Consider the following 26,886-nt stretch of genomic DNA (forward strand, 5'->3'; position numbering starts at 1 on the left):
ACAATAACACCATCTATGAACAATAACAAACACACAGACAGACAATTGCATAATGGATAATTCATGGAAGAGAGGGAAGAAATCAAAGAAGAAAATGACAGAAACCAAAAAACAAACACATTTTAAATGCGGCGTTACAGGAGTAGCTGGTGCTGGTCCCTCGACAAACTCTTTTTGAAGAAAAACAGTTTGTTTCATGCTGTTTTTGGTACATGTATGAGTTCGAGTGAAATAAAACCCCAAACACCACATCACAGTTAGAGGAGACAAGCAAAGCATTTAGTCAAAACAGCATAAAGCACAGCCGCGGCGACGACACAAATCTGGACAGGACTGTAAATTTGTTTTAAATATTTTAGAAAACAAAAAATTAAAAGCGTGATTCGTGTAGAGCAGTTTTTGCTTTGTTTTGTGAGCAATACCACCTTTGTTCTGTTTGTTGTCATTGTTTTGTTTTTGGTTTTTTCTGGGTGACAAAATTCAAGAAAGTTGTTAACATAAACCTCGAATTACAATTTCAGAGATTTGTTGAACGATTTTTCATTTGTATTTGCAATAGGATGTTGGGTTTAGCGGGGGAAGTGATAGAGTATACCTCAGTTAGTACGGGAGGATATAATATATAATATATTTTGATATAGGAATACATTTATTTTCCATAGGGAACTCATCATTTACTGAGAAAGGGTAGTTGAATGTTAATATTTATGACGCGTAGATGACAATATTGGAATATATGTGATTATACCCTACAAAAATTTGTGAACTGATCTAGCTATGTATGTACATTATGACTTATAACTAATCGAAGTACAGGCCATAGTTGTGGAAAGACCAGCATGAAGTTCTGGTTATGGTCGCGGATGACATCCATTGGCTTTGTGATGATCGAACCAGTTAAATTTTAACCTACACTCAGCCACACAAATATTCGACTACAGAACCATTATCTATAAACAGAATAATATCGATATATCCGGATGGCGTGTACTCCTGGTATAGAGGTTACTTCGGTTCCCCTGAAGTGAGGCTTGATCATTGTACTTTAAGATCGAGTTGACCTACCGATTTTTTTTTTATTTATACAATGTTATGTTCGATAGGGCTTAACTTTTTATATCCTCCGCCATGTTGTGTATTTTCAATTCCTTAAATCGGTCGTGGCCTTATATAGGGGGACTATGTCATTGATAATTATCTGCTAGCAGGTTGTTAGAGCCATTTTTTAATTGATTCTATGACTCCTACTAAATGCTATGAAAAAGGGTATAATATGCCCAAAATTATTTCCACTCGGTGCAGGTGGCTAACCTGCATCGATTACTAAATTTGAATTTGACACCTAATATGGCAATGCTACTAAGTCATTGATTTTATCAATTGGAAAATGTAATATAAAATATATTTATTATATTTTCTATTGCATTTCCGGGCTTCTTGGCCTACATTAGTCAATTGCAATATGCGATTTTGGTTTTTCTGTGTCGTTAATTTCTGTGAGTATTCCTTTAGCAGGCAATGACTATGTCCAGAGCCCACGTGCAAATTCGTTTGATTTGGTTCGTTAACAATACCACAACCAGAGGCACCAGGTGCATAAATCATCGCATTGTCAATGAGTCTGAAAAAAATGTTGCAAGGTTCAATAAGCCGTACAGACGGACGGACAGACATACAATTGTAATACAACTGGCTACATAAATGAGAATACAAAAAATACAAATCAAAAGAATTCCAAATACATAATGAAAATCTAAAAGCTCATGTTCCAACTAGGGGTACTAAACCATTATTGACAAAAAGACGCATAAAATGCAATACAACAAAATGCTCTATGGTTAGTACGAATGTTTTATTTGGAGGAAAGGGAAACCGACTAAGTCCATGTGAAATGAAATTATAATTAGAAATAAATATGGGTGACGAAATAGAGGGTGGAAAGTGGTCTATAAAAATGACAATACAAAAAGCTACTATTAACTAGGTAGCCAAGAATCAGACTGCCAGCAAATCTAATGATTTCTGATAAATTGATTAAAAGAAAGTTATATTTTTTAATTTTTTTTCTAGAGCACAGAAAAATACCACAATGGATTATGCGTATTTTTATGTCATGTGGACTTAACCACTTCTCGCTTTACAACGCCAACATATGTCTATACCCATATAATTGTGTTCAATTTCGTTTGGCTTTGTGTGTGTGATTCTGCATTGACTAATAACAATAAAAATTTATTCAGCACAATTCATTGAATTGATTTTTATAGTTGGTCTTATGACTTATTTCAACTTTTTTGTTGCGCAGGAGATCGAACGAAGTAGTGGTCGCTTACGCTTAATGCTCAATAATTTTCAAATATTGGTCATTAAATTAAAGAAAACTTAATCATCAGGTTAGCCATAGATTAGCAGATACATTTTGTTTTAATTGTCGATCATAATTTAATTTTGAAATGCCTCTAACGGAAGCTACATTTATGATGGCTCAAAATGGTATTGTTAAATTTTTTTCTTAAGACTTGTATGATATAGAGATTATAGCAGCAGACAAGTATGATTCGGGTCAAAGCGTAGGTTTTAAGTTATTTGACATAATTAGTAGATGAGGTTATAAAAGTGTGTTATTAGTATTCTCATATCAAAAAGTTTTGAAAAAATACGATTTATTGAACAAGTAAAAAAGTGTCAGTGGGTCGGTGTGCCGAAAGATATATAAGCATAATTAGTAGATGAGGTTATAAAAGTGTGTTATTAGTATTCTCATATCAAAAAGTTTTGAAAAAATACGATTTATTGAACAAGTAAAAAAGTGTCAGTGGGTCGGTGTGCCGAAAGATATATAAGCTCTTCCTATGGTTTGCGGGGAAGGTCTTCGAAGTTATACACAGGTTATGTGTAAATCTACTCCAAATTTTCTAAAAAGGATATGGTCCAAAGAAACTTGGGGTCTAAAACCTATATTTCGATGAGGTAGATTTTCACAGTATCAAAGTGTATATACATTAGCCATAAATCTGAGGGTATAAAAAGGTACAAGTGGAAAAGTTTACTCTTTAACTTCAAAATATAGAAAATCGGAAGGTATCGATACATAGCAGCATTTTTGTCATCATATTTCATGAGATTATGTTTTACCCTAGACAAAATATCTGCAATTCTTAATTTGCAATGGGAAAAATAAGTCTCATGTAGTGGGTGTCACTTAATGCTGAAGGTGATCCAAACTTATTAGTGTATGTTTTAACTAGGCCCTTTGCCAGTCGGATCTCATTTCCATCGGCCCATAATTGTGGTGTACACTGAATACAAGGTTGTTCTCAGTCCAAAGTCTTAATAAAACAAACATTTATAATACGCTAACAAAATCGTTTCTTATAATAAGATGATTTAATACTGAGGGAACCGTTTAATAACCCATTTCGCCCCGAGTTTAACAAATCAATGGGAAGAGAATCAAAAATTGTACAGGCTTTTAGCTTCGATAATATTTCAAACATAAAAAAGTTCTGGATTAGAACCCTCAAAGTGTTAATATACCCACTAGCGTGGGACTGGCAGTTCACAGTTACAGCTCTGATAGTAAATAAGGAGACTCCTCGGAAACTTTATGTTTCGACTCCAATAGCGCATGTAATAATAAATTCTCTGATAATGAATTGGAATTACCCCTGAATTAATCATAGAAAATCTGCCCTTGAAGTAATAATTTTAAATATCAACCATTAAGCTCAGACAGTCATGGAAATTTTTATAAATAAGAACCTTAAGTTATAATGGTTCTCTTCAGGTTAAGAATTATTTGAAATTTAAAAATATTGACTTTTGATCCATCATTGTACGCACATTTCTGTGACAATGTCTAACTGACTACTCATAAGGTGCGGTATTATTGTTTTAATATTACAATCAATATTACGTATCGCTATTGAATAATATTTTTTTTTTCGAAACATGATACTAGCTTTTTTATGTTTTTTTTACTAAAATAAAATAATACGATAACATCTGCATAAAAATCACATATGGATTTGTTTACTTGGAGATCACAGCAATTGCCGACACGACAATTTGATTCTCATGTGATATCCACCTTCTTTTTTGCTGGCTTTCTGTCTGTGACTCAGACTAGCAACACAGTTTTCTTTAATATTTTTTCTACTTTTTGTTTATAAAAGAGTATGTAAGTATATGCATGTATGCAGATATCTGAAATTTAAACTATGGCGTTAAAATATCAATTTCAATTATTTGGTTTTTTTATTTTATTTTCTGTTGTTTTACTTTCGGTCTTACGAAATATGTTTGATAGAAAAACCAACAGACGAACGAACCAACACTTAAAGAAACCGTCTAGTCTGAAAAAAACTACAAAATTACAGATTTGTGGCATGGAAAATAGTTGGAGCTGTTATGTTTGTGGAGCAGTGTTTGCCGCGTTTTTTTCTTTAGCTTCATTTTTTGGCATAGAAGCCAGAAGAAATACTCGGTGCTATTTTGTCATATCAAATGGCGTTAGAAATGCATATTCGAAAAACACATATTTACTTATCGCCATATGTATGAATACGACTGTGGCGTTGTGACGTGTTTTTGTCTTTCTTTTTGACTCAGTTGTTTTTGGTTAAATAGTTTTTGTGTGTGTGTGTTTTTTTTGCCACAGTTTATGTTGCATGCTGCATATCAACAAACAAATGATGAAATATGTTGCATGCTAAATTAACATTTTGTAGAGCGAGAAAAAATTGTTAAATGTGATTTAGTATCAAGTTGTCGAAATATACTGCGCGATCTTTTCTAATTGAGTTCATGTGAATAAATAACCGACATATTTTTTCTTATGTTAGAATAGCATAAATCAAAAGACATGGTCAGAGGTTGAATATTGAAATGTGGGATATAATTTTGTGTGTGTGACATATTTCTTTAAATGGATTGGTGTAGTGAATAAAGAATAACATACAAAAATTTTAATAGAATTTTTTTATATTTGGATTTTAAATTTCTGGTCTAATAGTCCGTGAACAAATATTCATAGAAAATTAAACATATAGCCATTGCAAACACAAATTTTTAAAAATGCACGCTGATATTTTTTTAAAAATTGCTAGTCATTAAAAAGCTTTTTAATTTTAAAACCTAATAATGTTAAAAACAATCAAAAGGAGTCCACCTCCTGAAAAACATCATGTTCTTGGGAAATATATTTTAAATATCAGCACTAAGCTCCGAGAGTCCTTTAGGAATAATTTTAAAAATTCTACATCTATAGCTCATCTACAAATATTTATATGTATAAAGATTTCATATTTTTATCTCCAATAGTAATTATAGAAATATTATAAAAATCTCAACTTATAGGTCTGAAATGTCTTGCCAAAATATATATTGAAAAAATCCACAATCATAGCTCTTAGAGTGCTTTAAAAGTATTTTTAAAAATATCCAATCATAGCTCTGAAAATAATTGCAGAAATATTTTTAAAAGATCCGTTATTATTTAAGATTTTTTTAATTCTTGTTTGTTACACTTATAGATCTGAGGGTCCCAAAAGATATATTTAAGGAAATGCGCGCTTTGAGGTCTTTAAGAAATAGTTTTTAAAATATATGTAACAGTCATGAAGGGATAAGGTCTCAAAGACGTTAAGTAAATATTTTTTTAATTGGTGGTTGTAGATAAATATTTTTTTTAAATTCATGCTTTGAGATCTGATGGACCTAAAAAATATACATTTTTTAAATTGACAATTATAGATCTGTGGGTCGTAAAAGGACTATTTTCAAAATAAAAAAATCACGCTTATATCTCTGAGAGGCTATATGAAAAAATCTACGATTATTGTCATTGAAATATTAAAAATACTCGTTTATATATTAGAAAGTCCTTGAAAATGGCGTTAAAAAATCCACGCATATAGCTCTGAGAAATGAGGTATTATTCAGAAATTCTACCATTATATCTCCTGGAGATCTTGAAGATTTATTAAAAAATTAAAAACTCATTGTATGCTATATTTGTAGTCCTTTAAAATCCACATTTTAAACTCAGACACTTGCGGGGCTCACACACTTTTGAAAAAGTATTCTTAAAAATCCACAATTATTAGGTCTATCTGCGAACTTTTCCAGTAATAATTACTCTGCCATCTTCTTCAAACAATAAAATTACAGAAAAAGAAAACAATTTTTTACAAAATTTTAAATTTGTTGAAAATTAAATTAGTTGACAATCATAACCATTCTTGTTTGCTTGTACACAAATTTACTGAGTAAATTTTTCCAGTAAGAGTTTTCAATATTCAATAATACAAAATTCAATAGATCTCTCAATTCGGTCCCTTTTACTGAAGTTTTGTGTAAAAAGACAACATTTTGTAACAATTGTTACAGTTCCGAAAAATATCCATACAATTTAAAAAAGTATTTTAAATCTACGCTAAATATTTGAATTTCCTTGTACTCAATCTAAAAAAAACTTCATGAATCATCAATATCATTGATCACATTACTCAAAATCGTTAATATTTGCCATTCAAATATACTCTTTTTTTGTCACTATTTCAACTCGAATCGGTCGAAGTCGGTCATGTAACAATATTTTTTTGCCGGTTTTAATTAAATAACCTTTTAACCCCTCAACAGTAAAGGAAATCCAATTCACACACACGTCCAAATGATACATAGATAAAGCTGCGACCGGCAATCAGCGGACAGACAGTCATATGGGGAGACAGATATTTATCATATCATTTACATTCACTTTAGTCTAATTTATAATACATGCCAAGTGTCAAAATGACCAAAAACCCCGGCAAAAAATCAACTCAGACCGATCAAAATACAAAACAAAAAAATACGACACAGCAACAACACTGTTGACAAACTAAAAATAACTTTTTACAAAAACCATTTCATGCACAACAACAGCAAATTTTGGGCGCCCAACTATGTACTCCATTACAGTGAGGTATCGTTTCCAACTGTTTTGGTTATGGCCAAACCAAAAAATACCCCCTCCTCCAACAAATGAAAACGAAATTCAACGGACGAACGCAACGTTCTGTGTTGGAGACCGATGTTGCTGCCAACCCAACAAACACTGGTTATGTGTGCAGTACATTCATGAGTCTAACATAATGTTACGGATTAATAGATCGCCAAACTGCGATACTCCAATGCAAATACTTTGAGAGCTCCACCTTTAGGCCTGGCTAACCTAATTTTTTGTTTTGCTATTTTTTTATTTATTTGTTTGTTGGTTTTTAGGCTCAATCGACAAAAATGCACATTTAGACAAACACACTGCCAGAGAGTCAATGCTGCACGAACTGAGAGATCTACGAGTTTTGAATTTACCTCCACCTTCAAAAGTAACAGTGAAGTAATAGATGAAACAATAAACAAAGAAAAGAAAAAAAAAAACGAAACACCCAAACATTAGATGCAATTCAAGAAAGGTGTGCCGCTTTTAAGACATTTTGAAGATTAAAGAAAATACAAACATACACACTTATGTTGGTAAGGACTATTATGGAAAAAAAGAGTTATAATTTCCCCCGTATATGTTGAATCCAAATCGGTCATTGATGCATTTTCCAAACAATGTGTAATTGAAATTTCTTGGTGGGTAGGTTGTAATTTTATTTCGAATTCGTGGCGGGTTAAATTCTATACAGAAACATTTGCAAAATAGGTACGTGTGTTTATGTAATCCAGAGCTCTCCCCCTTTTCAGTGTTTGAAGGACTTAGCCAAATATTCAAACCTTTAATTTTTTATGTTCAAGTTTATACTAAGTTTTCTGGAATAATAAAAATACGTGTCAAAGGTCGTGGACCTTGGACCAACTTTATTGATATATAACAGCAGCTCGAAATGACGAGCTGCCATGACGAAGTAAAAGGCCATCTTGGAAGGTCCACGATAAATTCACAAACCAGGAACATTTGTCATACTTTCGGTATGCCGAGAAGCACAAATGCTAGAAAATTTGACGTGAATCACTTTGGGCGCCTATTGTGGTTACTGTTCTATTGTGGTTAAAATCTCATGCTAATATGCAATACATGTTAATAATCGGCAACTGTAGAATTTTTTTTCGAATGCTTGATTGCGATTTTGGTAATGCCCTTAATTTAGAATTCCAGCATGTGTTTTCCAATACCTCAGATATTTTAGCCAACATTTTTAATTGATGGTACTGGTACATCCTCAGCTTGTAGAGATCGCATAAGCAGTAGTAGTATAACACAACATCAGGTTGAGAGATCGTTGTTTAAACCTACCAAAAGCTCAACTTTACGGAATAGTCCTTAAATATGATTCTATGACAGCGTAAATTTTGTTATTAAATTTATGAATCGAAACAATGATTGTGTGTGAATTTATGGTGTTGCCGCTGTTACGCATGCGTGGTTGATTTGTTGTTCGTTGTCTAAGTTTTTTCTTAGGCGCTTTTTGTGGCACTGCACTGCAATGACACATTGCTTCTGCCGCTGCAGCTTTATTGTCGTTGTTTTTGCTGTTATTGTTTTTATTTGTCTCTGTTCGATTATTTAACTAGGAGTATAACTTTATTTTGGTTATTAGACACTGCTAATAGAATTGAGTTCTCGCTGTGTGTGCCCAGACTCTTTGGTGCAGCACCAACGAGACCAACTAAACTAACAACAACAAGAGCAGCATCAAATATTGTTGGCAAGAGAGCCAAGTATCTTTGGTGGTGGGTTCATGGTTTTTGGGAAATGCTGTTGGTTGCTGTGGCTGGGCAGCAATAAGCATTGTGCCAAAAGTTAGGCATGAATAGAGATCCAATTCAAAGGTTTCTAACAACAGTGCAGTGCGGCATTGTGTGTCGTATGTTCGACGACGTCATTGTTAACAATTGCAGAGCCATGTTCTCTGTTACGCCGGCTGGCTGGTTGGTTGGCGTACAGGGAGGCTGGGGTATAAGAAATTAACAATTGTAACGTGTATATAAAGCGTTTTGGTCATTTGGTAAAGTCATCAGTTCAGCGTTTTCTTGCAAACGGTTGGTACCATTACCAAAATAATAAATTTTTGTTATCGTTCTAAATAAAGAATTTCAATAAATTTACAATTGAAATCGATTGGAAATATTTGATTTGAAATAAATATAATATTGTTATTGTTTTTGTAGATCATCGCTTTAATTCTAGTTGTCATAATTTGTTGTATTGCGTGAGTGCGTGTCCTTTTGTTCTTCGCTTGTGATAAATAAAACGTGGATTAAAACATATTTAAAATGAAGGTATTACCAGAAATTGTATTGAAATAAAAAACAAACTCTTTTGAGTGGAATAAAGACTGTAAATATTAGTGAGAAATAAACTAAATAGATATTATAACATATAAACAAAAATATATAAGTAGCGAAGTGAGATGAAGTAATATGCGGAATTCTACTTATAATCAAAAACGAAAAGAATTTGATAAAATCTGAATACAATCTTTTATTCATAGGAATATTTTTTAAAATTAAATATTAAACATCAAATTTCTTTGGTAAAAAATTGTGCAGTTTAAAGAGCGTGCATGAAATTATGAGATTAAGAATCGACAATTTCAAAGAATTGAATGTAAAAATTTACAGTTTCAGTTCAATTGTAGCTGGAGAGTTTTGAACTGAATTGTCACTATATCCTACACAAATGTGTTGTAAGGGTATTATAGCTTTATGTCGCTCCAAGAGTTTGCATCGCCGCGAAACATTTGTCCTAGACCCACCTTTTTGTATACCAATCGTCATACCTCGACTGAGTCGATCTAAACATGAGTGTTCGCCCGTCTGTTCGTTATAATTTGTAAAAACATTATAGGTCACATTTATGAACCAAGAAGGTCCCTATAGTTTTCTTGTAATGATCCGTTAATTTTTAGTGGCTGAAAGGTACCCAAACATAATTTTTCTCTATTCTTCTCGTTGCTTTGAAGCTACAGTTATGAGTCGAACTCCACAAAATTTTACACGAGGAAAGGAATCTTGCCAAAGAATAAGCATGGCTGTTCAGATGAAGATCGGTCCATATATAGCGGGTCAAATGGACCCATACTTTTGTGTGAACAATTGCAAAATTTGTATTCGATGGCGTATATATTCACTTCTGAAGGACATGAAACCGAGAAGTTGATAGTACGTCCAACAGAAGTGATTGTCCTTTAAATTCATTTTATTTATTTTGGTTTGTACTCGGATGTGGTCGATTTATTTGAACACTTAAATATGTTCTGATATTGCTTAGTGTTACCATTACCACACTAGATGGAAATGTAGCGCTGATAGCTAGGAAATTTTGCTTAAGGTTACGGTTATGGTCAAGGACGACACCCATAATTTTCGATGAATCGATGATATTGCTGGGATGAAATGGATCGAAAACTTTATATTTGTCGCTCAAAACGGCACAATTAATCTTATTAAATCTTATGGTGTAAATTTTTAATCGTGAAATGCATAATTCGGAAACGATGCCGCGGATTAAATGTTAAACACTAATCGGTCAAGAGAGTTCAAATAACGCGAAAAATTTCCCAGGTTCGGAATATACATCCGCAGAAATTTATAGTTCAGTGGTAGTTGTGTAGGGTAACAAATTGACAGTCCGCCCGAGTATACTGCTCAGTTCAATTAAATAATCAAATTAGTATTTAGGTTAGTCAAATAGTGATTATTCAGTCCAAAGTGATTTGAAATCCGTTCCAGTACGAGATAAGCAGTCGACTTATATTTTTTTTCCAAAATTTGTTCGGAAGCCTCTTTATATAGAAAAAATTATAATAAAAATAAATAAAATATCCTGTTCGATTCAAATTTTCTAAATCGTAATATTTTTATTAATTATTTAATTAATATTTTAAATAAATTTAACTAAAAATTAAATTATTTAACTAAAAATTCTACCTTTCTATATTTTCCTTATTTAAGTACTTCATTGCCATTGCCTTACTGGTCGCTGCCGCTCAAGCCATTCCAATTGAATTGGGACATTATGGCCATGGACCACTGCTACATGCTGCTCCTGTGATTGCTCATGCACCTATTGCTGTACATGCACCCGAACCAGTGGTATGTTACAATCTAATATTGTAAATGCTTTATAGAAAAACCACATAATTCCCCCTCTCTCAACTCCCTTTTGCAGGCCTATCCTAAATATTCATTCAATTATGGCATCAAAGACCCCCACACCGGTGATATTAAATCACAAACTGAAGAACGTGATGGTGACGCTGTCAAGGGTCAATATTCCTTGGTTGAACCCGATGGTTCTGTACGTACCGTAGACTACACTGCCGATGATCATAACGGTTTCAATGCTGTAGTCCACAAGACCGCACCCAAGGTTATTGCTGCTCCCGTTCATGCTATCCATGCCGCTCCCGTCTATGCCCATGCTCCAGCACCATTGTTGCATCATTATTAAAGACAAAAAACGCCAACCAGTACACTAAATGAAAGGAAGTAAAGACGAATTATGCTGTCAGGGATGAATGGGGGGTTTTTAATTGCAATGCTTCTTGGATAGAAGTATTGTAGAGAGTGTTTTTTTGCGGGGATCTTCAGTGGGCAATGGATATGATTATGAGCTGGATTACGGTATGGCCTAGAATTTGTAATAATTCTTCTTTTTTTAACGATTTTTAAAAACCACAAAAAATACGTATTTAAGTTTTAGACATTTACAAAGTTTATTTTTTAAATGACAGAGAACATCAAGGCGAGAGAAGTATAATTGTATTAAAATATGCTTAATTGTAAACATAACGAGTATGAAACAAACACATATATATTTCTTGTCTTCGAGTGAAAGAAGACATTATCCAGTAATTTAATTATTTTACATGTTTTGCATTATTTTTTTCTTTTTCATATTTATTTTCCATTTAAATTTGTGCACAACAAATGGTTGACTGCAACAAAACAACATTGAGGATTTACTGAGGCCTATTGACCTGAATTACCCACTAAAATCTTGTTGACATTTTATTGGAGAGCCTGGTAACAAAGAAAACCACCGTCTTTATTTTATTGTTCTCAATACTCATAGTCTACTCTAACTTTAATTATATTTCACTTTTGTAAATAATTTATTTATTATCTCAAACTGTCTAGTGAGCTTTGTTGGCCAAGGTGAACAATAAAAGTTCTACAGGATTTTATGAATTGCAAAATGCCAATGACGTTTATTGTTTCGAGAATGTTATTGAAATGTCTCAATGTATATTTTCTCAAGTTTTGCATAATATTTAGATTGACTTGATTTCATAAATCTCGAAGTGCCATTTAGACAATAAACACAAGCAGTCATTGTAAATCCTTAAGGCAACCATTTGAAGTAGCCAACTTTGCATATCTCCTTTCTTATGTCTCCTTTGCCTAGTTTCACATGTGCATTTATTAAATAAAAGTCTAGAAATTCTCAAATCTCATAAATAATATTAGTTTTTACTTCATAAACAAGAACTCAGTCGTACATTCACTCTCACTTTATTTCTCTTAGACTCCTCCTATTTGACACTTTTCTGTAAACATTCAATTTCACTTGATATTTTTATCCATTCATTTGATTTTTCGTTTCACAGAGAGTTGATCATTACTCATAAATTATGCTCTCAAAATATATTTCTTCTAAAAAATATTTTTACTCGCTATTTCTCTTTTTCACACTCACTCATCTAATGTATGTAATATTCTTATGTTTATGTATTATAATTAAATTTCACAAATCGTTTGCAACAAAACAAAATGTTAATGTAAATATATTAAAAAAAAAGAAAAAAAGAATTAAATAAAAATAAAATGAAAAATAGTTTTTGGTGTTTGTTTTTAAATTTTGGGATGTATGTATTGTATGTTATAATCAACAGATAATCTCTCACTTTGAAGAAACAGATAATCTCTCATATATGTAACTAGAAAGTGTAGAAAGAAAACGCTCGGAGAGTAAATCAGAAACCGCCATATGAAATGACTTACTAAAAAGGACGCAGAGAACGAGCTTATTGATGCATTTAAACAAGGGCACTAGTTCCCATGCATGTACAGCTCTAAACTAGATGAAGTGATTATTAAATAACTAAAATGTTTTTTTACTTCATTTAAGAAACAGACTATGTTTACTATCATTTGCGATTAAACAAATAATAATTTGTTTTAAATAGAAAATATAATAAAGGTCTAAAAGCAAATAAGGTAATTTATTGAGAAATGTAATATTTATATACAGAGAAGTGTGACACAGGAGCTATATCGACGCCTCCGAATAATAGTATGCTAAGTCTGAAAAGTGAGTTTTTCAGCAGAAGCTCTCAAAGTATGGAAGTTTCTTAAATCTTACGTGCCATGCTAAGGACATTTTTGCTTATAACTTTGGTTTGGATTGGTCGATGATTACCAACATTTCAGAGAATTTAAATTAAGGACCGTAGTATCTAAAAACGTAAAGAACTTTAAAACATGCTAAGTCGACTTAGCATACTATGGTTCGGAGGCGTCGATATATCGACATATGTATACCTTGGAATATGCAGAATTTGTATTATATCAAATAATTTTATTATTCGCTAAATACAACTACAATTTATTTTACTTATTTGTTCGACATTCCGTTCAACCAATGCCATAATAAATGTATGAAATAATAGCTGTGACAGCCCTTGAAAGAAATACGAAATACGCTTGAAAATTCCACAGGAGTTTGTTAAAAATGTTCCTTACAACTGCAATATTAAATTATTATTACTTTTTTTTCTTAAAATTTGGAAATTTGTTCAAAAGAAAATCCTTAAAATTTAGTTTAAAGCGTTTATACCTGCAACAACACGATAAAAAAGAGTAAAATGGTTTTGTTGACAGTTATATACCCTCTGCCTACGACATATGTAGTATACTTTTATCCTGACGTTTGTACGTAGTATTGGGGGAGGTAACGGGAGGTGTGTCTTAATATACCTAACAAACAATTATAAGCAGTGTTGCCAAAACTTTGTCAATAAAAAATGCTAGATTTTGTTTAAATAAGTGCTAGAAAATTTTAAAAAGTGCCAAATAAAAGTGCTAAAAAGTTTATAACTAATAATTAAATCTATATTTCATAAAATTTGCTTGGAAAACCTGAAAATATTCACCTGATATCCTATTATTCATAATCATAATAAAATTCTATGTCGATATAGCCATGTGTATATAGCTCGCAATATTGAAAACAGATCTTTGAAATTCTGCACATTGCTAATATTCCTAGGATGGTATTGAAAATGGAATATATGTGTCCTTTTTAGGTTAGTCCTAACCGAATTAGCTATAATTTGATATATTGGATTTTCTTTGGAAACAAGTAAAAAGTGTCAGTCGGTGTTGCCGACAGATATATATCAAAGTGTATATAACCTCATTAGCCATAAGGCTGAGGGTATAAAAAATTTGCCTACCAAACATTAGCAATATGTAATTTTGGTGGTTTGGTGACTTTAGGCACGTTATTCAACCGAAGTGGTTTCAATTAGACAGGAAATCTCCATATCAAGCATTATCCATATTGGGCTGGGCCTCCAGAGAGCGGTCGGGGACGTTTTTTTAATAGAATTGATTGTAATGTCACATTGCGAGTTTTCGGAGGCTAGCTTAAAGAACCGACCTATTTTCGGTATTTTGAGGGGTTTAGTCGTATTCTCTGGGCTCTGTTAGGGTAGAAAATATTTATGCGGACAATTTCTATATTTGATCATATACACCATATAAAATTTCCGTCCTTTAAAGTTTTAAAACCCTTTTGCCACCGAAGCGGCTGTAATTTAAAAAATATATTTGGCGAAAATTTGTATGTATGTCCATTTTTTGACATAACTCCCATATAAAGTGGGACATATGTGGGAGTTGGTACTATTAAATGGCTATAATATGACATTCCAGAAAGTTTACAATTTAGGTTCATGATTGATTTTTTTCATTTTCCCAAATAAACAACCTAATTCCAGACAATGTCACAGTCACCATATGGGGTATCGGACCATGTTTTAAGAACATTTTAATAAACACCACGTGGTGCAGGGTGGTGTTTAACATGAGGTTTATAACAAGTTCGGCCGGGTTTTCTTACTTGTTCACAGATTTACTGGCACTTCTTTAACATTAAAAATAAAGCTCATAGCGTGAAACATAAAAAAGTTCAATAGGTTTATGTGGAATCGAAAAACGGCAATTTTTTTGGTATAAAACCAAATAGACGGAAAATTTTGAAAATATCCAGAAAAATAAAAAATGCTAAAAAAGATGCTAGGTGCTAGATCAATTTTTTTGGTGCTAAATCAATTTTTTTGGTGCTAAATGTTCTAAATCTAGCACTAAAAGTGCTGAATTGGCAACACTGATTATAAGTATACTCCAAATTGCCCGAAATGGATTTTGATCGCGATTTTCTACTTCTTAGACAACTCCGGCTTAGACACTCAAAATACCGAAAATCAAATTGCAGTCACATAGTTTGAGAAATGGGTCTAAGATTATCAGAATGCCTAAAACGGGAGTGAGTACCTTCAGTACAAATTTTATTCAAAGATGTTTTTTGCTCTCCAAGAATATGGAATATAGTTTACAGCCCTTTCTGTTGGAAAATGCGAATTAATACTTTAAAATAGCGAAAATTGGACTGCACTGGTTATACAAAAGCGTTGACTGAAATTAAATATTCTTGAAGTGTGTAAAAATTCAATGCTATATGTTAAATATTGTTATCTCTATCGGACATACATACAAGGAATTTTATTTTAAACAAAAGCATTTACTTTAAAGGAAAGTTTTTTAAAATTTAGTACATATAGCTCTGATTAAAGTTCTAAGAGTTCTTGAAAAAATATTCTTAAAAAATCCAACTTCATTAGCTCCTCAAATAATATTTTAATATTTAATCAATGCTTATATTTCTGACTTCCATGAACAAATATTTAACAATAACACGTCTGGTATTCTATAAATACTTATTTAAAAAAAAATCACGCACAGACAGTCATTGAAGAAATTATATTAAATATCCATTCTGAGAGTGTTAGAAACATGAAAAAATGTCAAAAAAACAGTGAGCGGAGCACTATAGTCGGACGGGGCCGACCCTATGATACCTTACACAACTACCACGGAACACTAATTATCGCGATATATGCAACCTCTGGACCGATTACAGATCAACAGCTACTCTTTCATACCCTGGCATATTTTTTGAATATTTTTTTCCGCCATAAGATACAAATTTTGTCTTTTTCTACAGTAAGGTCTTGGTTGAATTGACCTGCTCAATATTGATCGATCAAAACAATCATTCTAATTAGTTGGCCAGATTCTCTTCCGCATGTGATGTTAGGCTTATTATTGTGGCTCATAGAGCTATTTGAAAGAAAAAAAAAAACACAAAAAAAAAAGAAAATAAGTTCTTGTCCATCTCATTCTCTAAATATTACTTGATCATATCCGAAATTTTGACCATACCATTACCTTATAGTGTGGTAATTCGAATATGTAGATCTCTGTAAATATTTACATATAACTCCCACAACCGAGTACATACAACAATATAATTGGTATCATTTTAAGGTGAACCACTATTCAGGAATATACTATTAACTTCTCGGGTCTATGTTCTTCAGGAGTAAATATGTACGACATAAAATATAAATTTTGTCATTTTTTACATAAAAAGCAGGGTCCATTTGACCCATTAAATGTTGACCGATCATCATCAAAACAGTCATGGGTATTCCATGGTCATACCCCTTTTAATGGTCATACCCCTTTCTCTGTGTAAAATTCTTACCTTAGCGACCAGAAAAACAGACAAAAATAAGGGTTTTGGTCCATTTAATCCCCTAATGCAAAATTTCGTAGCGATTGGTCCACAACTGTGGCCTGTATTGTGTTTACAAATTTGCTGTTGTTGTTTTTTTTAAATTAATCTGTTATAAGAAACCGCAAAGTAGAGTTGAATTTTGTTTCATTTCCTACACATATAAAAAGGTATTAGAGTACCATATTAAAAATATGCCATTATATTTTTGGAGGATAGCTGTATTCATTAATATCTGAATATATTTCAATATACACCCAGGTACATTGTTTGAATTTAAATATATATTTTTATATTCTTTAATATAATGTAATCCTCCCCATTCCTATAGATATGCATGGCGCAATAATCTATGCGACAGGTGACAATATACGTTCCTATATTCCTACAACATAAAACGTTTGTTGTTGGTGTGTTTGTGTGTGTGTGTCTGAGGTACATATTAAATTTTGGCAAGTTAACAATAATATTCTGCAACCAGAGCAAAGTGCAGCTGCAGACATTAGAAAATAAAACAAATAGCCCGACGGTTTTTCTTTGCTGTGTGTGCTTAACGACGCCTTGCTATTGAACAGAATTTGTGCAAATGTGTTGCCATTAGAAACACAAAAACAAAACAACAAAAGCAAGAAAAGGCATTTGTGAACTGTGGCGTGAGATTCAAATGCTCCAACATGAGCTGGTGCAGTATTTTACTTAGCTGACAACTAATCGACGATAGCAGTAAGAAGCTATGTACTACGTGTACGTACTTACTCGTACATACAGCCTTGCATATGTCTAACTGGGAGCGTAAATTTTCTTGGGCTGAATATCTAGCTAGATGGCAGACTGACTGGATTATTTGGTGTGTTTCTGAGTTTGTTGTTGTTGTTTTTGCATCTTTAAAGTTTTGTCTGCCAAAAACTGTTGTCGTCAGTCAGTCAGCCAGCCAGCCAGCCAGTGCAACAAAGGTTTTTTTGTTTTGCAGCAGCATTAGATGGATGCTGTATAATTCAGTACGCGCAGCCGAGCAGCGCCTGTTGTAATGGAATCCATACCCAAACAATGGAAACGCGAAACGTATATAAATACTTTTGGTCATTTGTTGTAGGCATCAGTTTGAAATTTTCTTGCAAACGGTTGGTAGTACCAAGTACCAAGATCTGTTTTTCCCACTTAGTTTCAGTTGAACAAAAAAGGTTGTTTTGTTTGGTTTTTGTAGGTCGTGTGGCAGTCGTTTCATTGCGGGAGTGTTAACGTGAATGCGAGTCCTTTTCATTTGATTACAACAATTTGTTTTGTAACGGAATAATAACAACATGAAGGTATTACAAGAAAACAATAAAAATGTGTATTGCAAAAGGACACAATAAAAATAAAGGGAGATATCCTTGTGAGTTCTCATTTAAAATATTTGTGACTGTGAGAATTTAAAAAACAACACAGTGTTTGTGGATGTTTAGAAATTACTGGAACTTAAATCAGCCGAATTAAATGTATGTGAAAAGAGAAATATTGAAATGTTCGGCGAGGCAACAGCTATTGTAACGATATCCTGGTATAAATCTGGAATGATTTATACCATATATAACCTTTAAATGAAAAAATAAAAATTGTGCTCTCTGTCCTAAATCTTGATGAATGGGGTTGTAAATGCTTGTGATTTCAAGCGTAGCTGAAGCATTGCTAACTTAATACGATACTTAAATAAGATTGAACAATTTTTTGGATAAAATTTCCAAAGAATGGGACAGCACTGATGGTCCTTGCATTTAACGAGTATGAATTTCCAATGAATATGAATAAATAATCTGTTATACTGTGCAACAAGATTTTGGGCGGTCGAATATTCCTTTTTGGGATGAAAGTCCTTGGACATTTTTGGACTATGAACATAGCGAAAAAACGCCATAAAAATATGTTTTAATTTTTCAAAATACCGGGATCGATATTGATAATTTTTGGTAGTGAGTTTTGACACCCAATGAGAATAAAAAATACCAAATTACAACCAATTCTGTTGAAGAACGTATCCAAAAATATTGATATATGTGGGCTACACCATATATATACCAAACATCCTAGGACTACTTGCAGTATCTGTGCAAAATTTCGGGGCTCTATCTTAAATATTGCGATCCCTATCGTGATTTAAACAGAATTTAATTCTATTCAAGAATATGTATGTTGCAAACGGAATGACAAATTGAATATACACTCTACCTTATGGTAACGGGTATAAACACCAAGAATGTTCGTGATGAAAAAATTCATATATTGCAGATTATTTTTGAGATGACATGTCTTCAATCAAATCGAATGAGAGATATTTTTTTTACTTATTTTCAAATTATTATTTTTTATATTAAAATTCTAAAATATATACAATTTTTACCATTTTTTAATTTATTATTATTTACTTTGTATTCATCCAGTATTTAATTGCCATAGCTGCATTATTCATTGCTGCAACACAAGCCAGTCCAATTGAATTGGGTCATTATGGACATGGACCAATTTTAGCACATGCTCCAGTACATGCTATTCATGCTGAGCCCGTGGTATGTGTCAAAAGAAATTAGAAAAACTCTAAATCATAAATTCCAACCCTATCTTCATAGGCCTATCCAAAATATTCATTCAATTATGGCATCAAGGATCCCCATACCGGTGATATCAAATCGCAAGCCGAAGAACGTGATGGAGATGTAGTTAAAGGTCACTATTCGTTGGTGGAACCCGATGGTTCTGTACGTACGGTTAACTACAGTGCCGATGATCATAATGGTTTTAATGCTGTTGTTCACAAATCTGCTCCAGCTGTACATGCCGCACCAGTGCATGCTCCCGCCTATGCTCATGCTCCATTATTGCATCACTACTAAGGACTTATATTGAACATAAATTTAATGAAATTTTCTGCATAGTAAGTTATGGGTGTTGGAAGAGAAACAGAAATAGGACAATGGATTTGGATAATGAAATGGATTAATGTTTGATATTGAATTATTTTCCTTACAACGTTTTTTTAACTAAAGATATGTAAATAAGTTTTTTTATTTTAAACTACAAATCAGCTGTCATATGTAGGATCATTTACTAATTGTATACAAATATTTTTTTGAATTTAGTTATAAGATATGAATTTATTACGCTGTTAGTACAAGATTGAAACAAACACTTCTTTTCATTTTCTTAAACTGCTCTAAAACTCTCCTATTATTTCTTCTTTCTATTCAATGCTCAGAGAATGACATGAAAGCGATTTGTATTGGAATGAGTTTTTCGCCACCCACTTGTCTAGCAAAGAAACCACCGTCTATATTTTTTAATACACTTACTCGTATTGCCCCCAGTCTGTCATAACTTTTATTTATTTTCACCTTTTGTAAATAATTTATTTATTTTCTTTAGCTATCTAGTTAACTTTGTGATATGGATGTGTGGCAAAACATGACTCCAATATGAAGAGCTATGAAAATGTGAAATGTCAGTTTATTGCCTCTAGAAAGTCAAAAGAAAAACAAGGGTTATGGAATTTGCATAATATTTATGCGTGGATTTGTAATCTAACGGTGCCATTGAGGCAAAGTTCAATATAACAACTGAGTTCTAAATATATTTCTTTCTCTTTTTTATTAAACTATCATCAACAAATTGAGCCGGTTACTGTGCATTATTACAACTTATTTTTTTTTAAACAAAATATTTGTTAAAATTTACTTAATATCTTTTTTATTCTTTGTAAATAGATACTAAATATTTCTAGCACTTTTAATGATGTATATCTTTAAAAATTGTCTTGTGTATATAAATATGTTTTTTTTTTTTTAATTTTTATAAAGTCTCTCTCCCTCACAAATTTATCGTTATCACTCTCTCATTATATTGTGTATTATATGTATATAGTTAAGGATGTATTTCCTTCATGCATTTACAAGAAAACTAAATGTTTTTTGTTTAAATAAACTATAAAAAATTAAAAAAAAAAATCTTTCAGATTTTTCTTTATAATTTCAAAGAAGATACAAAAGACTTAGGACACAAACGTGATAAACTGACTAAGAAAAACAAAAAAAGAAAGAACAGCAGTAAAAATAAAGTTAGGGTGTCAATGAACCCTACAAATATTAAAGAATGCTTATAGAAGTTCCTCTATGAGGAGAAGATCTTCCAGGCGGGCCTAGGTAACCGAAGAAAATCAAAATAAAAAATCAACAAATTTATTATGAGTAGCCGTAAATTGAAATTAGTCACTAACATTGGGTTTGAGTACGAGCCGTTTCATAACTGTTGATGAGACATGGATCTACCACTATACACCAGAGACAAAAGAACAATCCAAACAATGGACTGAAGTTGGAGGAAGTGTCCCAAAGAAGACAAAAATAATTCAACGATTTTTTGGGACTTCAAAGGTATTTTATTGATTGACTATCTACAAAAAGTACTATTGCTAATTTTACAATTAAATACGAGAACATCGTCCTGTCTTACAACACAAAAAATAATTTTTCATCAAGACAACACACCAGCGCACAAGGTTGTTTTAACAATGACTAAATTAAACGAATTAAAGTACGAGTAGCTTGACCATCCACCATATTCTCTTGATTTAACTTCAAGTGACTTTTACTTGTTCCAAAAATCTAAAAAAATTCTCGCTGACAAGCGTTTTACTTCAAATGAAGATGCAATTACAGTTGTCAACCATTATTTTGAAGACCTTAAGGAAAACTATTTTAATCAAGGGATAGCATTGCTAGAAAAACGTTGGGCTAAGTGTATTGAAGTTTTAGTAGATCGCTCTCCAATTCTCTGTGAAAAGCTATTTTACTTTTGACCAAAACCAATTCCGAGCCGTGTTTCTGTATTATCCCAAGTCCGAGTTTTTCGTCGATGTGAGGCAATGATTGACAAGCTTAACAGTAGGCTGGCAAGGTCTTGGGGTGTGTATTTTGAGATGTGTTATTTGACTATTACTATATTAATAAAATATCAATTTATCTTTCTTCATATTCTAGTACTTAATCGCTCAAGTCTTATTCATTGCTGCCGTCCAGGCCATTCCATATCCTATCGAACAAAACTTTGGGCATGTTGAACAGGTAATCATCAGTTTTAAAGAACTACCCCAAATATTCCTTCGGTTATGGTGTCAAAGATCCCCAAACTGGCGATATAAAATCACAAGCGTAGGAAAGTGATGGTGATTAATTGAGATTCAAATGCATCCGCATCTAATATATTCTCTATATCATGACCCCAGTATCTATTTTCTGTTCTCAGGTCTCAAAGCAAAACTTGCATGGCCAGTGGAAAATTAGCGTTGAACCGGTCGGAATTTTTTATAAGCACCATCAAATTACAGGTGGTACAATGTGGCGAACCGTTACATGGGTTCCATGTTTTACCATGGACTATTAAAAATTGTAACCCGGATATGTCATACAACGGTCACTGATAATGTTTATCCGTTAATAATCTAAAATGGCAATTAAAAAAAACATAGGATATAAATTTGTGTTGAAATTTGAAATTTATACCCTCTGATAACCCAAAAGTCCTTTAGGGTCGGAAATACGATATAAAGCGGTATAATCTTCTGGTTCCGCAAAGGCGAACATTATTCTTGAACAACATTGACATGCTACGGGTTTCTGATTTACATTAAATTAAATTGGATTAAATTGGTATTACATATTTTCATGCTTTACTATTTACTATAATTGGTCTTGGTTCTACATTCTTGTTTATTTTTGCAGCTTTCTTTTTGGCACTGTTACGCGATACACTAAAAATGTTATTTAATTTGTCGTGTAATCAAAAATATAAAAATTTTGTAACAAACCACTTTCAGATTTGTTGTTGTCTTTGGTTTGTTGCTTCACCGATTTAAACTTGGATAGTCTCGATAACACACATCGTAAATAACAAAATATTGTTAATTTGCCGACTACACACATTTGGCCATTGCATTTGCAATAAGAAAATGTTTGGGAGTTGACTCTTGAAATGCAAGCGTCGTCGTTGCCGCCGTCTTCTTCTTTTTCTTCGTCGCAAGTGAGAGTAGTGAACCGTCAAACAGATTTATTAATTATCGAGTTGCAAAAACGAAAAAGCAGGGCACAGTGGCAAATCTAAATGTAAATAAAATATTTTTTCAAATCACATTACTTCCCAGTGAAATTCATCCCATTATCGGCCCACTGTGCCATATGACCATAAAGTCAATCTCATTACAAATTATATGACCAGTCGATAGATGCGGTGCCTTCATTTTTGTTTTTGGTACATATTTGGCATGATGGCATACCGAATGCAATTGACGACCAGCATATAAAGACTTTTGGTCATCTCAGACATCCAACAGTTAAACGTTATCTGGCAAAGTGTTTGGATCCATAACGACGAAAGTACAAATCGTGTGCAGCAACAACTTTTTTTTTGTGTGTCAACAAAATCGGAAATAATCTGCACCAATAGAAAGTGAAGAAAATGAAGGTATTTTCGTTATATCGATTGCATCGATGGCAAAAAAATGTTATAGATTATATAATACGCGTATATGAATTGAAGTGAAAAAGAAATGTTATATAAAATAAATTATTATACGAAAAAATACATCGTAAATGATGAAGAGTTACTTATTTCGTGGTAAAATTATTGACAATCGCACAGTAAAAGTGAATTAATGAATTGGAACATATTGTTTAAAATTAAATATAATTTTTTTAGAATAAATTGTGTCGTTTGTAAATTTTATATTATCAAATTGTAAATTTTATATTAAAACGAATATGCAGGACGCTTTAATAAATCAATATACTGCACGCCGACTCACAGGTCCTTTCAAAATCAAATTATAAATAAACTATTAATTTAATAAACTAAATATAAATAAATTAATAGTAAAGCAAAATAGTTCATCGCTGGAACTTTAAGTCCTCGGATGAAAGCCCTTATATTAAAAATCGGGATAAAGGATTTATCATTTGCATATTTTATCTAATAAATCGTGTTTCACATTTGGAAATCCCTGAAAATAAGTTTTAAAGCGGTACCGTTAAAACGATAATTGTTTACCCATTGATGCACGAATATCTAAAAGTGTTGACTAATTGTGGTGAATGAAATCCGCTAAAAATCCCTATTTATTACTGAAACGATTGACCTTTTGAGGTCAATTTTCCATAAAGGACCTAATAAAACGGATTTTCAATAGAATATATATTGAACCTATGATTTTTGGTATTGAAAACAGGATATATCTACCAATATTTTGGAATGATCTTCATATAATTTTCAAATTCCCAAAATGTGTTCAGAAAAATTTTATGTTCATGTTTAGGATTTATGTTTCATCGATAAAAAGTTTTTATAGTTTCATGTGTTAAAATAGCAATAGCATTTTAAATTTGTAAACATAAAAATGCCATATAGGTTCATGCCTAGACATATCACCCATATTAAATCCTCGCCCCATTTTAGGCATTATGGAGGTCATATTTGGAGTTTCTAAACGAGGTGGAGGTAATCTAATAATTAGGGTTCTCATTTGATATTATATTTCTTCACAGAAACTTTTAAAATATTGCCTTCGTTGAGTGAGATCTAGAATTTTTAGTTCAGAAATTTTAGTTTTGTCATTTCATGTTACTGATGTAAAATTGACATAAAATGTCTTTATTGTTATTAAATCATATTACTATGTACACGATATTCCACTCAGTTATCTAATTACTAAATTAATAAAATATCAATTAATCTTCCTTCATATTCTAGTACTTGATCGCTCTAGTCTTATTCATTGCTACCGTTCAGGCCATTCCATATCCTATCGAACACTATGAACATGGAGCAATTTTAGCCGAGGCTCCAATTGCAATTCATGGTCATGTGGAACCAGTTGTAAGTAAAATAATGAAGATTTGATATTGCAGATTATCTACTTTTTTGGTAATAATATAAAACAATATTTGTGTTATTATTTTAAAGCACTACCCCAAATATTCCTTCAGTTATGGTGTCAAGGATCCCCATACAGGTGATATAAAATCTCAAGCCGAGGAACGTGACGGCGATGTTGTTAAGGGACAATATTCATTGGTTGAACCCGATGGTTCAGTGCGTACCGTCGACTATAATGCTGATGATCACAATGGTTTCAATGCTGTTGTACACAAAACCGGCCCAGCCGTTCATCCAGCTCCTGTATATGATCATCATTATTAAAATTAATTGATGTAGTTCGGAACAAAGAAGTTGCTCATACAAATGCATTTTTATCTATTCAAAGTATTTTAAGTGATATAATTAATATCTAGTTTATATATAGTTTACGAAGTTATTGTAAATATGAAATGGGTATATAGTAAACCAAGGACAATTTTGTGTATTATATTATAATCTAGCCAAATATATATTAAAGAATTTTTGTAAATATTATATCCTATGTAATTGTATGTCCTATACACATATATTTCAAAATTATTTGTGTGTCTCTCTCTCTCCTGTTGGTCATAGGATATACATGTGAATAAAATAAATAATGTATATGTCATAATTAAGGCATCAAAAAGATAAATTTGTTATTAATTAAATTTTAGGAATGAAAAATACGCTACTGAATTCGGGAATGTGTTGACTTATTATATTAAGGGTGCTATCTGAAAATAATGCAAATAGGTAATACGTAATTCAATGTTCTTGTAATTTTTAAAAATTATAATTCTTTGTAGATTATGGGAGAATGTCTCGTGGAATGAAGCAGAAAACTTGTAAACCCAATTAGATATGCTTGGTGCCGACATTATTTTGACCTTAATTGTCCTGAAACAAATAATTTAAATGTGTATGTTTATAATTCTCTTAATAATGTTCTTAAAGAGCACCCTTCACGTCTAAACGTTTATAGTTCTGATAGATTAATATAAAATCGGATAGATTTTTTTGAAAAATTTACGCTTATAGCTCTGATAGACTCCTCCAAGCTTTTAAATGTATAATCTTTAAACATGTAATGAGGAGGCCATTCAAAGTATCTAAAATCGATCGGGACAGGAGAAAACGAAATAACAAATACTCAGACTTGAAGTTGGGCTAGGTCCTTGAACACATCGAAAAGGACGCGTTACGGTTGAAAAAATGCCTGAAATATGAGGTCTATAACAGAAAAGGAACCGATATTGACAATTTTTGGTAAGAATTTTTGACATCCAATGTAATCTAAAATATAAAATTTCAGCCAATTTGATTGAAAACAAATTGTCAAAACTCCCCAAAATACTGAAATTTGCGAAGTACCGTAATGTGGAAACATGGGATAATTTTGACCATTTTTTGTTTGTTTTGTAGAGAGGTTTGACACAGAATGAGAACCTAAAATATCAAATTGCAGCCAAAGCATGGTCTGATATATCCCACGATATCCGACGATTATTTCGAGGTATTGCAAACGGAAACGGAAACCGGTGGGGATCTTGTAGGTCTGATGGACTTATAAAAATAAAGTTTATTGATTTGATAGTTATTTAGGTAAAGGTGTCTGATAGTTCATAATATAAACTCTGTATAGAATCTATGATTCTTCAGAGTTTAAAAGGTCTTTAAATAAACCATTTAAAGAATCAAACCTATAGATCTATTAGTTCCTTAAATAAATTGGTAATGGATCTGAGAGTTCATGTAAATTTCTTACAATTATATTTTCATTCATCCCTACATCCATCATACACATCACATCTCCCTGGCCACATGGCAACTCTAGTTACAAATATGTTATCAATTTGTTTATTTGAAATCGAATACACTAAGGTATTAAGGTTTACCTTGTTTTTTACGCATATCTATGTCACCTTCCGGATGTTATTATTACACTTGAGTGCACTTTTATCACAAACTTTTTTGCAGTTTACAACAAATTCGCATTTGAAATAAAATTGTGAACATTTCTTTCGTCCGCGTGATATGATTTAATGTAATAGAAGTAAAACATGTCTAGATTATGTTGCAACAGAATATATCTCTTTTGCGGTACTCAAAACGTT

General features: G+C 32.2%; 3 protein-coding genes across 3 annotated transcripts; all 3 read left to right on the forward strand.

Annotated features, from left to right (window-relative positions):
- Positions 1–8,797: 8,797 nt before the first annotated feature.
- LOC133335365 (cuticle protein 8-like) lies at positions 8,798–11,453 on the forward strand. Its single transcript, XM_061543645.1, has 3 exons — positions 8,798–8,929; positions 10,945–11,085; positions 11,162–11,453. The coding sequence occupies exons 1-3, from the start codon at positions 8,798–8,800 to the stop codon at positions 11,441–11,443; spliced, it is 555 nt and encodes a 184-aa protein (XP_061399629.1). The 3' UTR covers positions 11,444–11,453.
- A 4,076-nt stretch (positions 11,454–15,529) lies between these two features.
- Positions 15,530–19,722, forward strand: LOC133335366 (cuticle protein 8-like). Its single transcript, XM_061543646.1, has 3 exons — positions 15,530–15,544; positions 19,273–19,398; positions 19,459–19,722. The coding sequence occupies exons 1-3, from the start codon at positions 15,530–15,532 to the stop codon at positions 19,720–19,722; spliced, it is 405 nt and encodes a 134-aa protein (XP_061399630.1).
- Positions 19,723–21,746: 2,024 nt separating this feature from the next.
- Positions 21,747–25,072, forward strand: LOC133335367 (cuticle protein 19-like). Its single transcript, XM_061543647.1, has 4 exons — positions 21,747–21,773; positions 21,862–21,945; positions 24,623–24,697; positions 24,836–25,072. The coding sequence occupies exons 1-4, from the start codon at positions 21,747–21,749 to the stop codon at positions 25,070–25,072; spliced, it is 423 nt and encodes a 140-aa protein (XP_061399631.1).
- Positions 25,073–26,886: the final 1,814 nt, after the last annotated feature.

Source organism: Musca vetustissima, unplaced genomic scaffold, assembly GCF_032173495.1.
Source record: "Musca vetustissima isolate MV318-11 ecotype Yass unplaced genomic scaffold, APGP_CSIRO_Mvet_v1 utg7685, whole genome shotgun sequence".
Classification (NCBI taxonomy): Eukaryota; Metazoa; Arthropoda; class Insecta; order Diptera; family Muscidae; genus Musca; species Musca vetustissima.

Bases quoted from the DNA above. Each gene is read 5' to 3' on its own strand.
- LOC133335365 (XM_061543645.1), top strand. From the start codon at position 8,798: ATGAATAGAGATCCAATTCAAAGGTTTCTAACAACAGTGCAGTGCGGC. The intron at 8,930-10,944 runs GTACAGGGAGGC...TCCTTATTTAAG, and splicing joins CGGCTGGCTGGTTGGTTGGC to TACTTCATTGCCATTGCCTT. The intron at 11,086-11,161 runs GTATGTTACAAT...TCCCTTTTGCAG, and splicing joins TACATGCACCCGAACCAGTG to GCCTATCCTAAATATTCATT.
- LOC133335366 (XM_061543646.1), top strand. The intron at 19,399-19,458 runs GTATGTGTCAAA...CTATCTTCATAG, and splicing joins CTATTCATGCTGAGCCCGTG to GCCTATCCAAAATATTCATT.
- LOC133335367 (XM_061543647.1), top strand. From the start codon at position 21,747: ATGATTGACAAGCTTAACAGTAGGCTG. The intron at 21,774-21,861 runs GCAAGGTCTTGG...TTCATATTCTAG, and splicing joins ACAAGCTTAACAGTAGGCTG to TACTTAATCGCTCAAGTCTT. The intron at 24,698-24,835 runs GCAATTTTAGCC...ATTATTTTAAAG, and splicing joins TCGAACACTATGAACATGGA to CACTACCCCAAATATTCCTT.